The 17,694-nt window shown below is 35.6% G+C and overlaps 1 protein-coding gene across 6 annotated transcripts in view; it reads left to right on the top strand.

The window, feature by feature from the left end:
- Positions 1 to 10,837, top strand: part of LOC123542395 (integumentary mucin C.1-like) — a 64,854-nt gene extending 54,017 nt beyond the window's left edge. For 5 of the 6 annotated variants that reach the window (XM_053531849.1, XM_053531848.1, XM_053531847.1 and 2 more), the window contains 5 exons: positions 935 to 982; positions 4,118 to 4,234; positions 5,936 to 6,046; positions 9,119 to 9,300; positions 10,739 to 10,837. In XM_053531849.1, the coding sequence (XP_053387824.1) occupies positions 935 to 982; positions 4,118 to 4,234; positions 5,936 to 6,046; positions 9,119 to 9,300; positions 10,739 to 10,786 (506 nt within the window). In that variant the 3' untranslated portion in view covers positions 10,787 to 10,837. The remainder of the gene's footprint in view (positions 1 to 934; positions 983 to 4,117; positions 4,235 to 5,935; positions 6,047 to 9,118; positions 9,301 to 10,738) is intronic. The other variant, XM_053531852.1, reaches the window with a different exon arrangement.
- The last annotated feature ends 6,857 nt before the right edge of the window (positions 10,838 to 17,694 follow it).

The raw sequence follows: 17,694 nt of genomic DNA, 5'->3' as shown, positions 1-17,694 counted from the left end.
ATCTGGAGGCATGTTGCTTTAAATTATATGACATCAATAGTGTTTTTTTTTTTACTTCAGAGTGAATTTAAGTATTCAATTACATAATATCAATAGTGAGTTTTATGTTTCATAACGAATTTTAGCGATCATTAATTAAACATATGGATATCATAAAATAAATCGATATTGCGATTTATCCTGTCACTTGCAGTATTTTCGACCCGATATCAGGGTGCCGTATATCTTTCTTGATATACCGTCAGTTGATCATGTGACCAGTGATATACGGTCAGTTGATCATGTGACCTTATGATCGATATTGTTGTCATAAGAAATTTTGCAACGAAACCATCATCATTGTGTTGGAAATGTCCGAACTAAGAAAATGAGTGGTCAAATAATGAGTTTTTATTCAAAAACGAAGAAGTTATTGCGATTTTGCCGGTAATCACGTCATTATATAAGTGACGTCATTACCAATATGACGTCATTAAAGCGGTTGTCGCACACTTATTTTTGTAAAATAAATTGCCAAATATCGGAAAATGAAGTAATGACAAGATAAATAGAATAATAGGTTAGTGCCTTCGGCTCACCCGATAACCTCCTCCACCTCGTCAGATAAACTTTCTCATCTACGGCACTAACCTATTATTCTCTATATCACTAAATCGAGTTTTTTATGTTATTTAATCAATTTTTCAGATCTTAGATTCAAATTTATGATATCATTAAAGGTAAAAAGTAAGGCCTATTATTATACATCTTGAATTCGATTTCATGATAACATCTCAAATGAAGGGAAAATCATATGATATTTGTATGGCGATTAAAATCTTGACACAGCTTTTGTAAATATTTTTATGAGAATCAAGCAAAACATTTGAATGATGTTTTACCCAAAATTTTACATTAATAACAGCACTAGTTAACGACAAATTTCTTATTACAGATTTTTTTACAACAACGACTGTAACAGTGCAATCTACGACACTAACAGGTAAGGCGATTTACTCTCGTCTAAAATATCCGATGCCTATCCTTCAATTAAATGTTTTGTCTTTAGATAACGTTGGAACTCGATATCTCAAAATCGCTTATCTAAAAATTCTAGCTATCTAAAAACATTTTCAAGTTCCGTCCCGAAAACAGGTACAAACATTTATTTTAAGTCGAATTTCGGCTATCACGAAGTAACAGGCTCGATCGCTTGAAAATCAAGATACGAGATTCAACTGTATTTACTTCAGATGTTGAAACTCCTCTTCAAATGTATTTGAATTTACAACGTTTATAAATTCTTATTGTTTATACAGTTGCATTCGTAAATTAAATAAAACTGATTGTTAAAAGATTTCCATTCTTGATAGTATACATTAGACTGTGTATAAAGTGTGTACTATTTCAAACCTTTTGCACTAAACCTAACCTTATTCCTAGGTATACGATATAGTTGTACTGTTTTGAATTACTGATCCCTGATATCTTTTGTTTAAGAAATAATTTAAAGCAAAAGAGTGTTTTAACACTATTTATGCACGATGGTTGGTTATACGTCGGGCTTAATAATTTCACAAGGGCGTAGCCCGAGTGAAATTATTTGTACGACGTATTACAGTACGCTTTCTTGGTCGCAACAAAAACAGTGACGTCACCGCACGTTAACGTGACGTCATTCTAACGTAAATAAATGGGGTCATGGCAGAATAGATATTAGTTTGAATTGTTTTCCAAAAACTGAAACCCTTGAAAACCAGCATTCTAACATGGCTCAGTTTGATTTCCAGTTAAACAAAGAAGAAAATAAAGCAATGTATATTCTGTGAAAAACAACGGTTGACGCGCGGACTGGTAAGAGCGCAATATAACGTCAGTTATGACGTCAAATTGCCGCATGACGTCAAATGCATTATTCCTCGCGTCCAGCATAATATTTATAAAAATACCGTATATCAATGAGTATGTCAGAATGAAAACAATCAAGGCCTTCTTCTTTATCTAATTTACCACGGTTTATCGTTCAGATGCTTCAGTATTTAACCACTCGGGCTAACGCCCTCGTGCTTCAATTCCTACGCATCTAAACTGTGAACTGTTGTAAATAAGGCGATAAACCATTCGAAGGCCTTGATGATTTGTTAAGTAAATGATGGAACTATAATAATTATATTGTTTGAATAAAACGGGAATACTTCTACAGGTGTCATACGACTTACACAATGCAACTGTAAACATAAGACAATCCTTCAGTGAGCATAAACAATACTATAGTGAGCACAAAATAATACTATTCTGAGCATAAAGCAATACTTCAGCGAGCATAAAAAAAATTTACTGTGAGCATAAACAATACTTAAGCGAGCATAAAACAATCCTTCAGCGCGCATAGAAAATTTTACTGTGAGCATAAACAATACTTCAGCGAGCATAAAACAATCCTTCGGCGAGCATAAATCAATTCTACTGTGACCATAACACAAGGATTAAGATCCAGCAGATATAGCAATTGTCCAGGAACATAACCTCTTGTAAAGAAACCCTTAAAAACATGCTTTACTTTTTACAATCGCCGCACGGCACAAATAACACTGTTTTGAGCATAAAGGCAAGGGCAAAGAACCAATAAGAATAGCTGCTATACAGGAACGATGCCTGGCTGAATTAGAACTAAATTCCTAGAATCTGTTATGGCGAAACTATAACAATACTAATTGAATTTCGGATTGACATTGTACAGCAGTCTGATTGCACACTCGCTACTATTGTGAGCCTGAACACAAAGAAAAAGATCGATTAAGAATACATCAAGATGGTTAAACAATACCCTAGAAAACGGTTATTAAAAGAATATTGACTAAATATATAGAGAGGCTTTTTACATTCGTCGCACAGTATATTAGCACTATTTTTAAGAGAGATCCGACAGCAATGTTTACTGAAATATACATTTAATTGAACGCTCTGTGTGATAACATTTCCTCATATGCTATTTTAATAGAAGATTGTATATTCGTAACAAGCGGAAAATGCCGAAAGAGCATACGGAGGTTCGTAACGACCGGAAGAATATCGAAATAGCACACAGAGACATCGTAACAACCGGAAGAATACCAAAATAGCATACGGATAATTCGTAATAACCGGAAAGTACCAAAATACCATACGGAGACTTCGTAACAACCGGAAGAATGCCAAAATAGCATACGGATATTTCGTTACAACCGGAAAATACCAAAATACCATACGGAGACTTCGTAACAACCGGAAGAATACCGAAATAGGATACGGAGAAGTCGTAATCGAACGGAAAATGCCGAAAAAGCATACGGAGAATTTGTAACATCCGGAAAATACCACAATAACATACAGAGAGTTCGTAACAAGCGACAAATGCATAAGAAGCATACGGAGAATTACTAATCAACCGGAAAATAGCGAAATAGCATACTGAAAATTCGCAATCAACAAGAAAAATACCAAAATAGCATACGGAAAATTCGCAATCAACAAGAAAAATACTGAAATAGCATACGGAAAATTCGCGATCAACAAGAAAAATACCGAAATAGCATACGGAAAATTTGCAATCGACAAGAAAAATACCGAAATAGCATACGGAAAATTCGCAATCAACCGGAAAATACCGAAATAGCATAAGGAAAATTCGCAATCAACAAGAAAAAGTACCGACATAACATACGGAAAATTCGTAATCAACAAGAAAAATACCGAAATAGCATTCGCAATCAACCGGAAAATAAAGAAATAGCATACGGAAAATTCGCAATCAACAAGAAAAGTACCGAAATAGCATACGGAAAATTCGTAATCAACAAGAAAAATACCAAAATAGCATACGGAAAATTTGCAATCAACAAGAAAAATACCGAAATAACATACGGATAAATCGCAATCAACAAGAAAAATACCGAAATAGCATACGGTAAATTCGCAATCAACAAAAAAAAATACCGAAATAGCATACGGAAAATTCACCCAGAAAATGCCGAAATAGTAAACGGAAAAAATTGTAATCAAGTCTCAATTTGGGCACAGTACATAAAATATTTACACGCGCTGTATCATGTATACATATTGCATCAAATATTGCATGGCTTGATATTGTATTTCGCAGATACGTGCCAGGATAACCATAATTCCGTTGGATGTGGAGATAAGGACATTCTTACTGAAATCTGTAGGGAGAAGACAGCAGCATGGAGTTTATGTAGGAGGTCTTGCGGTCTTTGTGGTGGGTATTGATACCGCATGCGCAGATTAAAACAGGACTCTATACTTCCATATCTTTCCCTTAAAGCTTCCAAACCATTCATGAAAAAGATAATGGTGTAGTTTTCTTTACCTGAGCGTCTTGGTACATAATTGATAATGTAGATCTTGAAAATACCGTGTTCAATATACCAGACCGATAAAGGGAAAAACACTCTATTTAAACCATTCTTTCAGTTAGAAATATTTGGACTTGATTTCTTTTGTGTCTGTTCACGGTAGGAAATGAATCCTGCAACACATGTTACGCTCACGAACACCGACATAAGCTGGAACTCGTGTTGTTTCGGTGGATATAATTTTAGAATTTTTATACGCCCGTTTGAAAAACGGGACGTATTATGGGAACGCCCCTGGCGGGCGGGCGGCGTCCACAGACTTTGTCCGGAGCATTTCTTCTTCATGCATGGAGGGACTTTGATGAAACTTGGCACAGTTGTTCACCATCATGAGACGGAGTGTCATGCGCAAGAACCAGGTCCCTAGGTCTAAGGTCAAGGTCACACTTTGAGATCAAAGGTCAAATTCAAGAATGACTTTGTCCGGAGCATATTTTCCTTATGCATGGAGGGATTTTGATGAAACTTGGCACAGTTGTTCACCATCATGAGACAGAGTGTCATGCGCAGAAACCAGGTCCCTAGGTCTAAGGTCAAGGTCGCACTTAGAGATCAAATGTCAAATTAAAGAATGAATTTGTCCGGAGCATATCTTCTTCATGCATGGAGAGATTTTGATTTAACTTGTCACAATTGTTCACCATCATGAGACGGAGTGTCATGCGTAAGAACAATGTCCCTAGGTCTAAGGTCAATGTCACGCTTAGAGGTCAAAGGATACAAGAATGAAAACTTTGTCCGGAGCATTTCTTCTTCATGCATGGAGGGATTTTGATATAACTTGGCACACATGTTCACCACCAGGGGATGGAGTGTCTTGCGCAAGAACCAGGTCCCTAGGTCTAAGGTCAAGGTCACATTTAGGGGCCAAAGGTCAGATACAAGAATTACTTTGTCCGAAGCATTTCTTCTTCATGCATGGAGGGATTTTGATGTAACTTGGCACAATTGTACACTACCATGAGACGAAGTGTCATGCACAGAGGTCCCTTCTTTAAAATTACTTCCCTTTGTTGTTATTATAAATACCCTGTCTTGTAACTTTTTCATTACTAGTCGTAGGGAAAAACCGAGACCACTTTTCTGTAGTACAACATGCATGTTGCATCCAATTCTGAGGTGTATTTTGACCTACCTCTACCTGGTAAGGATTTTTGTGTGGACTTACAATTTTTTTTTTGGTGGGGTGGGGGGGGGGGGGGGGGGGGGTGAAGATTAACTTCCCATAGTTGTTACTATAAATAACTTATATTGTAACTTTTTATAATTGACCGTAGGGAAAAACCAAGACCACTTTTCTGTGGTACAACATATATGCTACTTCCAAATTTTAGGTGTATTTTAAGGTATCTCTACCTGGTAAGGAGTTTTTATTTGGATTTAGAAAAACAAAAGAATTACAATAATTGCTACCACAAAATTAAAATTCCATTTGCAAATACAGGTGCTAGTGTAAAGAAATTTGCTGTGACGGGCGTATATTGTGACATTTTGGCACTCTTGTTACGTTTAGTTTTGATGCTGTAACTTTTCTGTCTTTTCAGACACTTGTTGGGACTACCTCAACTGCTCTACACCTGGAGCACAGAAGCTTTTCTGTGGAAGAGAGGAATACGCAGTACAGTATTGCAGACAGACATGTGGAAAATGTGATCGTAAGTCATATCTTCCCAGCCAGCATGACTATATCGGCCCGATATAGGTATAATGTCGGCAAAATGTGCCGATGTAGGGCCGAAGTCGGGCCGTTGTGAGTGAGTGAGTTAGGTTTTACGGCGAATCGACACAAAATGATCATAGATCGCCGAGATCGGACCGTTGAACTGCCGCAAAATATTGATATCGGTAGATCGACATCAATCAGTGTAACTATTTCTTAGGTCGGATTGATATCGGGCCGATATTGGATTCTCTAATATAGCTATATTTTTCAAAATATTATTGATAAACGTGAAAAAGTAATCTACTTGTTCATGTGTGCTAATTCATTAAACAAATATGATGTATGCTAGAATTAATCAAACTAGGTTCTAAAACAAAATTTGTAGACGGTATTTATCAAAATTTTGTACGTAATAAAGTGAGGTTATAATTAAGATGCATTTTTATTTTATGTAGAATGCCGCCGTAGGAATATTTATATTTACAAAAAAAACTGAAAATATAAATATGTTTAAAATTCTAACTGAACAATTTTAATGGTGTTAAGAATATACAGAAAAATTACGTAACACTATGAAACATGTAGTATAATAGTTGTGAAAAATATTATTTCAATAAAATCAAATAACCATCATACACATGATGCATGACACATCTGTTCTCAAGTAAATTACTCTGAGAATTTATGGTGTATATTTTGAAGAAAACTGATGAAGCACTGCGTGTCACACTATTTCGCGACAACGATATGATCTGCCAATATCGGGCCGATATCATTTTGATTTTGGCCAAATATCGTTTGCCGATGTCGGACCGATGTCGTTATGATGTTGGCCCGATATCGTCTGCCGACGTCGGGCCGACATCATTCCTATTTTCAGCCGAAATTGAAGCCGATATCGGGCCGTTATAGACAACGACGTCGGTTTGATATCGGGCCTATATAGAATGCAGGCTGGGTTCCTATTACGTTGAATTTTCATCTTCTCTGTCACTTATGGCAGAACAATACCAAATCAAATGTAGTCCAAAATGATTGGTGCTAATCTTTCTCCATTTCCTCCTGCCCTTTCTCAATAGCATCTTATTTTCTTTAACTCTATCGCGTTTTAGTATTTGTCATTTAGCATTTTTTTCGAAAACGGCATGGTCCTATCGCATGCTGATAAAAAAATGGCGGCGTAAGAATTTGATGTCTCGGAAAGAGAAATTGAAAAAAGCGAAAAGAAGTAGATTTATTTGGTTGTATTTAATGAACTGTAGTTTTCTTATATAAAATTTAAGACCCCCTTTTCTTTTTTGTTTTTCTAAAGTAGCGGTATAGTTCTTAATGGGAAAATGAGTCCCTGAAAATCTGGAAAAAAATAGAAAATGTCGAAAAACCATTATAAAGAAAGTGGTTTTTATATGAAATAAAGAACAATCGGATTTAGTTTGTCTTGTCATCTCTCAGGTACAGCTGTTTATCGAAGACACAGCCATCGACCTAATGTTTATCAAGTGGTAGAAAATTAGGACAATATCATGACCGTGGAATTTAGTTAAAATATTTCTCATCTAACGTAGTTAGGATAGTGGGCTCGAAAGATAGATCGAACCCACGACCTCCTGCACTCCAAGCGGACGCTCAGCCACTAGGCTATCGAGGCGGTTTTAATCCTTTCTGACTTTGACCTTAAGGATCAATGAATTATTTGCATTGCCAAGGCAATGCTATACAAAATTTAGATTTTGTTTGTTTGTTTGTTTTGGGTTTAACGCCGTTTTTCAACAGTATTTCAGTCATGTAACGGCGGGCAGTTAACCTAACCAGTGTTCCTGGATTCTGTACCAGTACAAACCTGTTCTCCGCAAGTAACTGCCAACTTCCCCACATGAATTATCAGAGGTGGAGGACTAATGATTTCAGACACAATGTCGTTTATCAAATAGTCACGAAGAACATACGCCCAGCCCGAGGATCGAACTCGCGACCCCGCGGTCCGTAGACCAACGCTCTTACCTACTGAGCTAAGCGGGCGGGCTCACAAAATTTAGATAAAAACAAAGTCATGACCTGGACAAGAAAAAGTAATAAAGATAGAAGCTGAAGACAGAACTGAACTTATCGCCTGCGAGTACTCTTCAAATAAAGGTATAAAATACGCTATCAGCATTTCCGGTGTATTATAGAATAGGAGTATAAAAGGTTTGGTCCAAACTGGAAGGTGTCCGAAAAGGTGCAGATTGGTAGATTCCTCTGACCTTTCTTCTGGCCTTTACTGGAAACCGTATTCTGAAATCTGAACATGTTACTAGTATGCTTAATTTATATACCAAGTGTAAATAAAATCAGATCAGGGCAAATAGATCAAATGTGACCATATTTAAAATTTTAACTTTTTACCCCGCCTGATCTTGATATCAACTTAAGAACTGGAAGTGTCCGAAAAGGTGCAGATTGGTAGAATCCTCTTGCCTCTCTCCTGGCCTTTAATTGGAACACCGATTCTGAAATATGAACATCACAATGTTATGTTATATATTTGATTATTTATATACTATGTTTAAATAAAAATAGATCAGGGCAAATAGATCAAATGTGACCATAATTTATTATCTTTTTTACCCAGCCTGATCTTTACATCAACTTAAAGACAAGATGAACTGCTGCTGTCAGTGTTATGATAAGTATCTGTGCCAAGTTAGAATAAAATCAATTCATGCGTTACAAAATTAGAGTTCGAAAAAATAGGGTGCTCGAACACGGACAGGCAGACAAAATGACTACTATAGGGCTTGCCGATGAGAGAGGGCCTTACTACTAATACTGATACAACTGTTTTGTTTTGCTTTTACTTATGTCTTAAAGCTTTTAAAAGATTTTAAAGATTTTGTTTACTTATAGCTCATCTCCGTATAACCGGAAGTACATGTTTCCAGCCTTTGCGCTTGACTTTCATTACAGTCGATGGAGTGGGGATCCAGCGTATTATACTTGAATGAAAAAAGAAGCAGTAAAGTCAAAAGGATAAATTGAAGATGTCACAGAAACTTTAGTTTGGAATATTATTTGCTTATTTCAGATAAGCCTGTGGATGTACATCTGAACAAATGCGGAGATCCAGTGGCAAGTGAGCTTGTATGTGAACTTTTGCAGGCAGAAATATGTGTTTGTAATGACCTTGATGTGCGGCCTGTCTGTAGAAACTATTGCGACAACAAGTGCGCGGACCATCCCTTTGCTGGTTCAGACTGCATACCGGCTGTGAGTGTCACATTACTAGTTTTAGTGTATTAGACTACTACTGGTTTTTCTATAAAGCCGCTTATATCTAAATAGTTCCAATATCTGATAATTCAAGCAAACTCGTTCACGCCTGAATGAAATCCTTGTCATTTTTTTTTTGTGTTCAACACTACCTGAAAGTAAACTAATCCGTGCGAGTACATAATTATGTATGAACCTCTCAATAAGTACCATTTGCATGTAAAAACCACTTGCGTAAAAAGCTCGTTTGCTATAAAGACAGCTTTCATACAAAGATCGCTTACATAAAAAGGTCACTTGCTATAAAGACAACTTTCATACAAAGATCACTTGCATAAAAAAGTCACTTGCTATAAAGACAACTTTCATACAAAGATCGCTTGCATAAAAAGGTCACTTGCTATAAAGACAACTTTCATACAAGGACCGCTTGCATAAAAAGGTCACTTGTTATATAAAGACTACTTACATGCAATGACATCTCGCATAAAATGACCACTTGCTATAAAGACCACTCTCATACAAAGACCTGCATAAAAAGTCCACTTTCAAACAAATATCTGTTACATAAAAAGAACTCTGTCATAAAAAGTCCACTTTCATGTACCATTTGCATAAAAAGAAAACTGTCATAAAAAGATTACTTTCTACAAGGACCGCTTGCATTAAAAGGTCGGTTTCATACAAAGTCCACTTTCATACAAAGACCGCTTGCATTAAAAGGCAGATTTCATGCAAAGACCACTTTTATTCAAACACCGTTTGCATAAAATTGCCACTTGCTGTAAGGACAACGTTCATACAAAGACCTCTTGCATAAAGAAGACTACTGTCATAATAAGACCACTTTCATACAAAGACTGCTTGCATAAAAAACATTGCCATAAAAAGACAACTTTCATGCAAGGACCGCTTGCATAAAAATACCGCTTTCATACAAAGATTGCTTGCATATAAAAATGCTTGCATGCAAACACCAGTTGCATATGTTATAAAGATCACATGCTATAAGTACAACTTTTTGGCTCTGAATAACGTGTTTTTCCTATAGAGATTCCATTATATATGTGGTGTTTTTATAAACATTTCTATCAATGAATCTGGTATTTATATATAATAGTTCGTAATTATGTAACCTGTCACTGCCAACGCATCAGGGCTTTAGTGAAAATGCAAAATAATAGGCTTAACTAGAGCCTGGTAATTACATGGCATATTATCATCTAATATATATGAGCTGTGCCATGTGAAAACCAGCACAGTGACTTTGCGACCATCCGCGCAGTCTGGACAGGATCCATGCTGACGGTTTCTCTAATTGCAATAGGCTTTGAAAGCGAACAGCAAGGATCCTGATCCAAATGCATTAAGTTAGTTTTCTCATGGCGCGGCCCATATATCCAGTCTATATTCTGCATGTTATTCTACTTTTCAGAAGCGGAAGAGAAGGGACGCATTCCTCAGTCAAGTTCTGCTTCACTGAAATTGTGCATTGATTGTACCATATTTACATTCTTGGTAAAATATATTATCCAGATATGATAGTGTGTGTGTGTGGTACAACCTAAAAAGGTAACCATGGTACCATCTCTTCATTGTGACATATATTAGCGTGTTTCATATAGACCACTGTGTTCATTAATAACAAGAAATACCCCACTATCTAAAATTCTAAGGGGTCGGGCGTTTAACTTCGAGAATACCGAAATTTGACTTAAAATGATATTTCGTTCACATGTTTTAGGGACGGTGCTTGACAGTATCTTCGAAAGAGCCAGGATTTTGAACCTATGCCTACACCCCCCCCCCCCCCCCCCACCCCCACAACCCTGAAAAATTTCAGTCTAAGTAGGTAGTAGAAATTGAATACACTTCAAAAGGAGGTATTTTATTATTGGTCTAATACCTTAATGGATAAATTTGGTAAGTGTTTAACCTAGAAAAACTTTGAAGGCTTGTTCTTATGAAAGGGATCCATAAAGAAATGAAATCGTTATGTTCAACACTGGAAATTTTGGTACAGAGTGTTTGATGGTCAAGGTAATATCTCGGTATACACCAATGTAAATTAATGGCGATTGTGAGTTACAAAGCGAGCTATCAAGAAATCAAGTAAATTTATCTTCTCTTAAGAAATAAATACTTTTAATTTTGGTGGGTATTGTCTTGCTTAACATAACGCCTCACTGCTTATCTACACCTGTATTTGTATTTATAGCCGTATCACTTTAAATACTAGTCTGACAAGTTTTAATCCCACGGGTTTTTCATGGGCAAATTTAGTGCAGTGACAAGTACATTCTTTATCTGAAATCCGTAGAGGACAGATCGTTTACATAAATTCCCTCCCACCCTTCCCATTACCGTATCTTTGTTGTTTTAACATATTTCTGCCGTCAAGTTTAATTTATTTCAGGGCCATAATGGTGTAAAAAAAGCACAAGACCACAGTTATTTGCCCTTGGTTGACCGGGTATTCGTCCCTGTTCAAGATCAGATATTTTTAAGCCCTAGCTTTCACTGAAAGTGTTGAAACAGTTTTTCTAAGATTTCTCATAATGCACGACTGCGTTTTTCTCGGGTTTCTCGCCTTCGTAATAATGGACTTTCGTTAGCCCGGGATTCTCGTGATACTATTAATTGTGTTTACACATGTACGGAATAAGCAGTGGTATTCTCATGAGTGGCGGAGGGAGGAAAGATATTTTGTGACATTTAAGAAACAAAAAAAAATGGATTTATTTTAATTCATGGCAAGGGTAAAGTGATTATGATATTTTTATTTAAGTGTATATAAGGAAACCTTCTTTGTGTTAAATTTACAAGGGTATGGCGGATTAGCATAATTTTTCACTGAAAGCGTAGTTGGAATCGGACAGCTGGAGAAAATGGTCTATAAATAAACGTCGGACTTCAATATTTTACGATTTTGACATTTCATATAGTCCGACGTTTTATCAAAGTATGAATAATGAGCTTTCCGCAAAAGTTCTTAGGAATGGAGAGAAACTATCAAGGTACCTGCTTTTTTCGTATTTTACATAAACAATATATTATCAACCACTGGTTGTCATTAACAGCACGAGACTCATCTGGCATGGGGGTGCCAGATAGGTTTTGCCGGCATGGGTGAAATCACCGGAAACGCCAGTCCGGTGTGTAAGAAATATTTATCTAAGACCCATAAAACACGCACAGAATTCACCATTTATGTTTATGTGGGATGTTTTAAAAACCAAACCTAGGTGGAGGACCCACATGCCATTCTCACAGTTATACTTCGTTTTACGGAATTCAACATTTTTGTGCTTTAAAACTCTCGGTGGGTTATCCCTCCGACAACAATAGCACATTAAAACAACAAAATAATACAATGTTATTGCATAGGAAGCGTCGTATGAGGCCCATTTCAAACGCCCAGGAATCTACATTTTGGCTGTTTTTATACGAAAATTATATCTCGGCAGGGAACTCCAAATCCCCTCCCCCACCATTTTTATAGAAGACATTCCCTCCTTTTATCTCTCTCTTTTGTTCATTATGTAAAAATGAGCACAGCCCCTGTTGTAAAAAAAAAACTACCAAAATACGTTTAACCCCATGATCCTTAACTTATCATATGTACCCTTGCAACGCATTTTGTCGCTACCAAAACTCGGCCGAATTTGCTGAGCTTCGTTTCTTATAAATATGTAAGAACTCAAGACTGATTCGGAAGCCTCGATGTTAGGAATACATTGATTCTTTATTGAGTGTAAATATTTAGAATTAGAATTATTTTCGATACAAATAATAATTTGAATCTCAGAAAAAAGTACTCCGTGGTATTTAGAGATAAAAAAATAACTGACCGCACACTACAAACGTAGTACTTTTACGAACGAAATAAGTATGTATCAGATTATAATAGCAATACATATTTAATAGAAGATTTTAAATTAGCAATTTCTTTTTAGATTTAATTCAGTACACCATCTGCGTATAAATATAAATACTTATATTTTGATATGTGATAATGACAGCAAACCAACATTAATGTGGATTTGTTTTAATCGTGACTGATTGTGCTGTTGCATGACCCTGTCACAGTGCAGACTCCGCCACTATTACGATCAAAATAATTTGAACAAGAGTTTATGAAGGTTAATACTCAACAGAGCCTATGTTAGTTGTTTTTTGTTGTTGATGTTTTTTTTTTCTGTAGTTTCACAGTGTTTCTATTGTATGCTAAATACAAAAAGGGGTTATAGGAAATATGCATAATGAATATGATTAGAAAAACACTCTAGTACCATCGCAGGAGCTATTGCAGGAGCTATTTGATCAAGTAGCGTCATGAGACAGAACGATGACCATACTCTATTTCCCATTTGATATACTCTATTTCCCATTTGATGCCAATCTAAACGATATTATCGACGACTTCCATATCTAAAAAGGTATTATTCAGTTTAGAATATTCAGATTCTTATTGAGTATTTTTCTGTTGAAAATTATACACATGACTGATTTTATATTAAATATTCCCACCGGAATTCATTTCCGTTGGAAATACTTCCCATGGGAAATATATCCCGTAGGAAACATTTCCCATGGGAATAATTTAAAAGTCTTCCCATAGGAAATTATTCCCGTAGGAACTTCCTCCCATGGCCAAAATATGGGAACAGTTTCCCATGGGAAAATCTGTAAAATAATAAAATGACAAATAACTTTTTCCAAAGTCATGTTATGATGTGCCTGGTGTAGAATAAGTTTCAAAGATAATGGTTTATCATTTTAAGAAACGGATATATTTCCCATGGGAAATCCACCTTCCCATGGGAAAATTTATCACATGTTCCCATGGGAAATTTAAGTATTTTACGTTGACTGCTGCTTTGTTGGTGACATAAAATCAATTTGAAAAGTATGGCGTGCATGAGAATTTGAAGTTCTTTACTGTTGCGAAAAAAAAATTAAGATAGCATGTACAGAAGTACTTGCTGTTTTTGCCACATATTGGCGTGGCAAATTAAAATTGGCGGCCATTATTATCAGTAAATTTTCTTTCTTTCAAACAATATATTTTATTCTGTAAACTCATGTATATATTATATGTTGTTTTTTTTTCAAATTATTTAAAGACTAATAATGTAGTTACTAATTGAAAATAATTAAAAATAATTTTAAATAATTTTAAATATCTTTACATTTTATCAATTAAAATAATCTGTCAAAAGTTTGCCAAAAGTTTGTCAAGTTGGCAGGCACTGCCACATTGTTGCCTTCGTGGAAGAAATTTGGCAGAAATTTAAATATAAGTATTTTATCAAATTTAAATATATTAAATAACTTTGCCAAAGTTTTGCCAAAAGTTTGCCAAGGTGGCAGCAACTGCCACTTTGCTGCCTTCATGGCAGGATTTTGGCAGAAATTTGGCAGAAGTGTTTGATTATATTTTACTAAAGGTTTTCATAAAGTACTATCAAACCTGTTGTTTTTTGTTTTGTTCTTTTAGTTTTTTAATTGGTCGGCATTGGTTGGTTTGGACTGAGGGTGAGGGTCAAAAATGTTGTTAAACTGTCCCAGAACCCCCGTTTCTTATACTACTGTCCGACCATATTTTGTCTGTTACACCCACTACAACCAAATTATCAGTATAAATGAAAACTACAACACAGTTTAGTGAGAAAAGGTCGCGACTTTGTTCAAAGATTTGTCATGGCAATGTAAGATAATGTTTAAAATGCATATACTATAACAACAGCTTAACATGTGTATTGGAAATAACCTAATTTCATTTGCCCCGCCGAAAACTGCAAAGAAATAAACTATATAAGGTAAAGTTTGATTCCATCGAAAGAAAAATTGAGACGTACCATGGGAAAACCAACATAGTGGCTTTGCGACCAGCATGGATCTGCGGATGCGCAGGCTGGTCTGGATCCATGCTGGTCGCAAAGTCACTATGTTGGTTTTCCCATGACACGGCTCAATTATCCATCCCCAGCGATGGCTAAAAAGAGAGAAATATTATTAACAGAACATTTAAGTTATTAGTATATAAAATACCTTTCTTATAACTGAAAACAGTAATCAACAATTTTACATTCTAATGATAGAAAAACAAACATACGGCATCAAAATGTAAATCTTATTCTTACAAATAAATACCATAGACATGGTTTGTGAATAATTCACTCTCTCTTCGTGGCTATGCTTAGAAAAACTAGTCAACGTAATATTTAGCGTCATGTACGCATTAAGAAATAGCGCTTTCAAATTTCATGAAATATTTTTCTTTACAACAACTTTTAAACGAAATGTCACATTGCACAAACGTGTTGATTAGTTTACACACATACTGAGTTAGTTATTCGCTTTGCTGAATAATTCGCAATAATTTACGCCCGAACTGAACTCTGCGGCAAGACCTATTACCGTTTAAATTATTTCTTAAATCTAAGACGTTATTCAACTCGCGATAAAGAAAGGCAAAATTACAATGGTGATCCACGAATCTACGACGATGTAAAAATTACGATAGTGAAAGGCAAAATTACTATCATGGTGATCCACGAATCTACGATGATGTTAAAATCACGATAGTGAAAGGCAAAATTATTATGTTGAAATCGAGAATCTACGACAATAAATTACGACAAATTCTGCACTTTTACCATTATCATGCTTTCTACCTTCATATCGCAGTTTCGACTTTTAATTATGTAGTTTCGACTTATCAGCATCATGCTTTCAACTTCCACAATTGACCATATCGACATTAAGGATAAATCCCGTTTTCCGGTATTTCCGTAAATAGGGTCAGTGGGGCTGGCGAGATTAACCGATATAAAGACCGAGTAAAATATTAGCGATTATTTTTGCCAGAAGATAAGGATTTAGGAAAATTCTTACTTTCTCACAGCGGAAATACTATTTTACGACATCGGCAACATCTTTTTTTTCAAAAATAATCTGTTTACCTTGAAAAATGCGAATAATTACACACTTTCGGTATCGAGCCGGGAAGCGGCAGTGTAAAATAAAAGATAAAATTTCAAAAATAAAGTAAACTTTGAGGATATTTTTAGCTACATCTTAATTACAACAATGTTTAATGATAATCTGCAACACTTTTTTATTCATTTTCTTTGTTTAAAACTTGAAAAAAAAGGATAATCTAAACACTCCCGCCATATAACGTAATGGCTGATACCCCCTCACCGTAAAACCGGGAACGGGCGTTTATTGGTGGTTAATACCGGAAAACGGGATTTTATCCATAATGTCGATATCGAGAATGATCGTGCTTTCGAATCTCATCCAGTATTTTCGACTTTTATCATTGCAGCTTCGACTTTCGACTACATATTTCGCATAAAATCTACATATAGTCAATACCCATTGATACATAAACCATCACCATAATTTCTTTGTATGAGTATCCCGTTTGTTGTATTGAAATTGCATCTCACATGCGAAACAGAAAGGCAAAAGTCCAACTTTCGATGTGCAATGGTACAATACGAAACACCACAATGTGGTGAAAACGAGAAATGATATCGCGTTTTCTCCATCGTGGTTTCGCGATTTCGTGTTTTCATTACCTTAGCTTCGTATTTTCACCATCGTGATTTCGACTTTCACCATTCAGAATTTCCTCATCACAATTTCGTGATTTCAACACCGTTCAACTTTCAGCGTGGTCGTGAAAATATAACGTCTTGATTATTTCGCCATTACACGGAAACAGATATCCCCTTGTAAAATGTTCTCAGGATACACTGAATGGCATATAGAAAACTTGAAAGCTATGAATTTGCACTTTATTCTCCGCTCTGAGTATTTCGTTGGTGCACTTTTGGCATACAAACACGAAACAGGAAAATGGCGCAAAAAATAGTAGTCCTCAGTTTTTTTTTGTTTTTGTTTTTTGTCTGCTATTTCACTTATTTTCTTTGCATTTTTTGCTAAAATCACATAAAACCCATCGTTTCCATAGTGAAATAATAGCATACACCACCACTACAATTTGGGATCTCAATTTTAGCTTATTTTACAGTTTGACTGAAAAATATTTTTCTTACATCAAACATGACTCTAACTTTCGATTTGTATTCAGTACTGGCAATATTCTTCAAGAAAATACAAGTTACATGCATTTAAAATGGATTCTGTTGTGTTCAGCGGCCTTTGGAAATATACAGAATAAAAAAGGAACAGATATTTAGTGTGTTGTAAACCTATAGTCAGTGCAATGTATATCGTAAACGATGATGTTGTGCTTTCGAATTGCGAAATTTTTAATTTTCATCTTTTTGTCTGGCCTGGCACATAATAAAGACATCAAATTTAAATAAACAACGAGAAAATTAAGGTTCATAAGAGCAATGTTTGTCAGGCATC

This window comes from Mercenaria mercenaria, chromosome 19 (genome assembly GCF_021730395.1).
Source record: "Mercenaria mercenaria strain notata chromosome 19, MADL_Memer_1, whole genome shotgun sequence".
NCBI lineage: Eukaryota > Metazoa > Mollusca > Bivalvia > Venerida > Veneridae > Mercenaria > Mercenaria mercenaria.
This window is presented reverse-complemented; position numbering and strand designations above follow the sequence as displayed.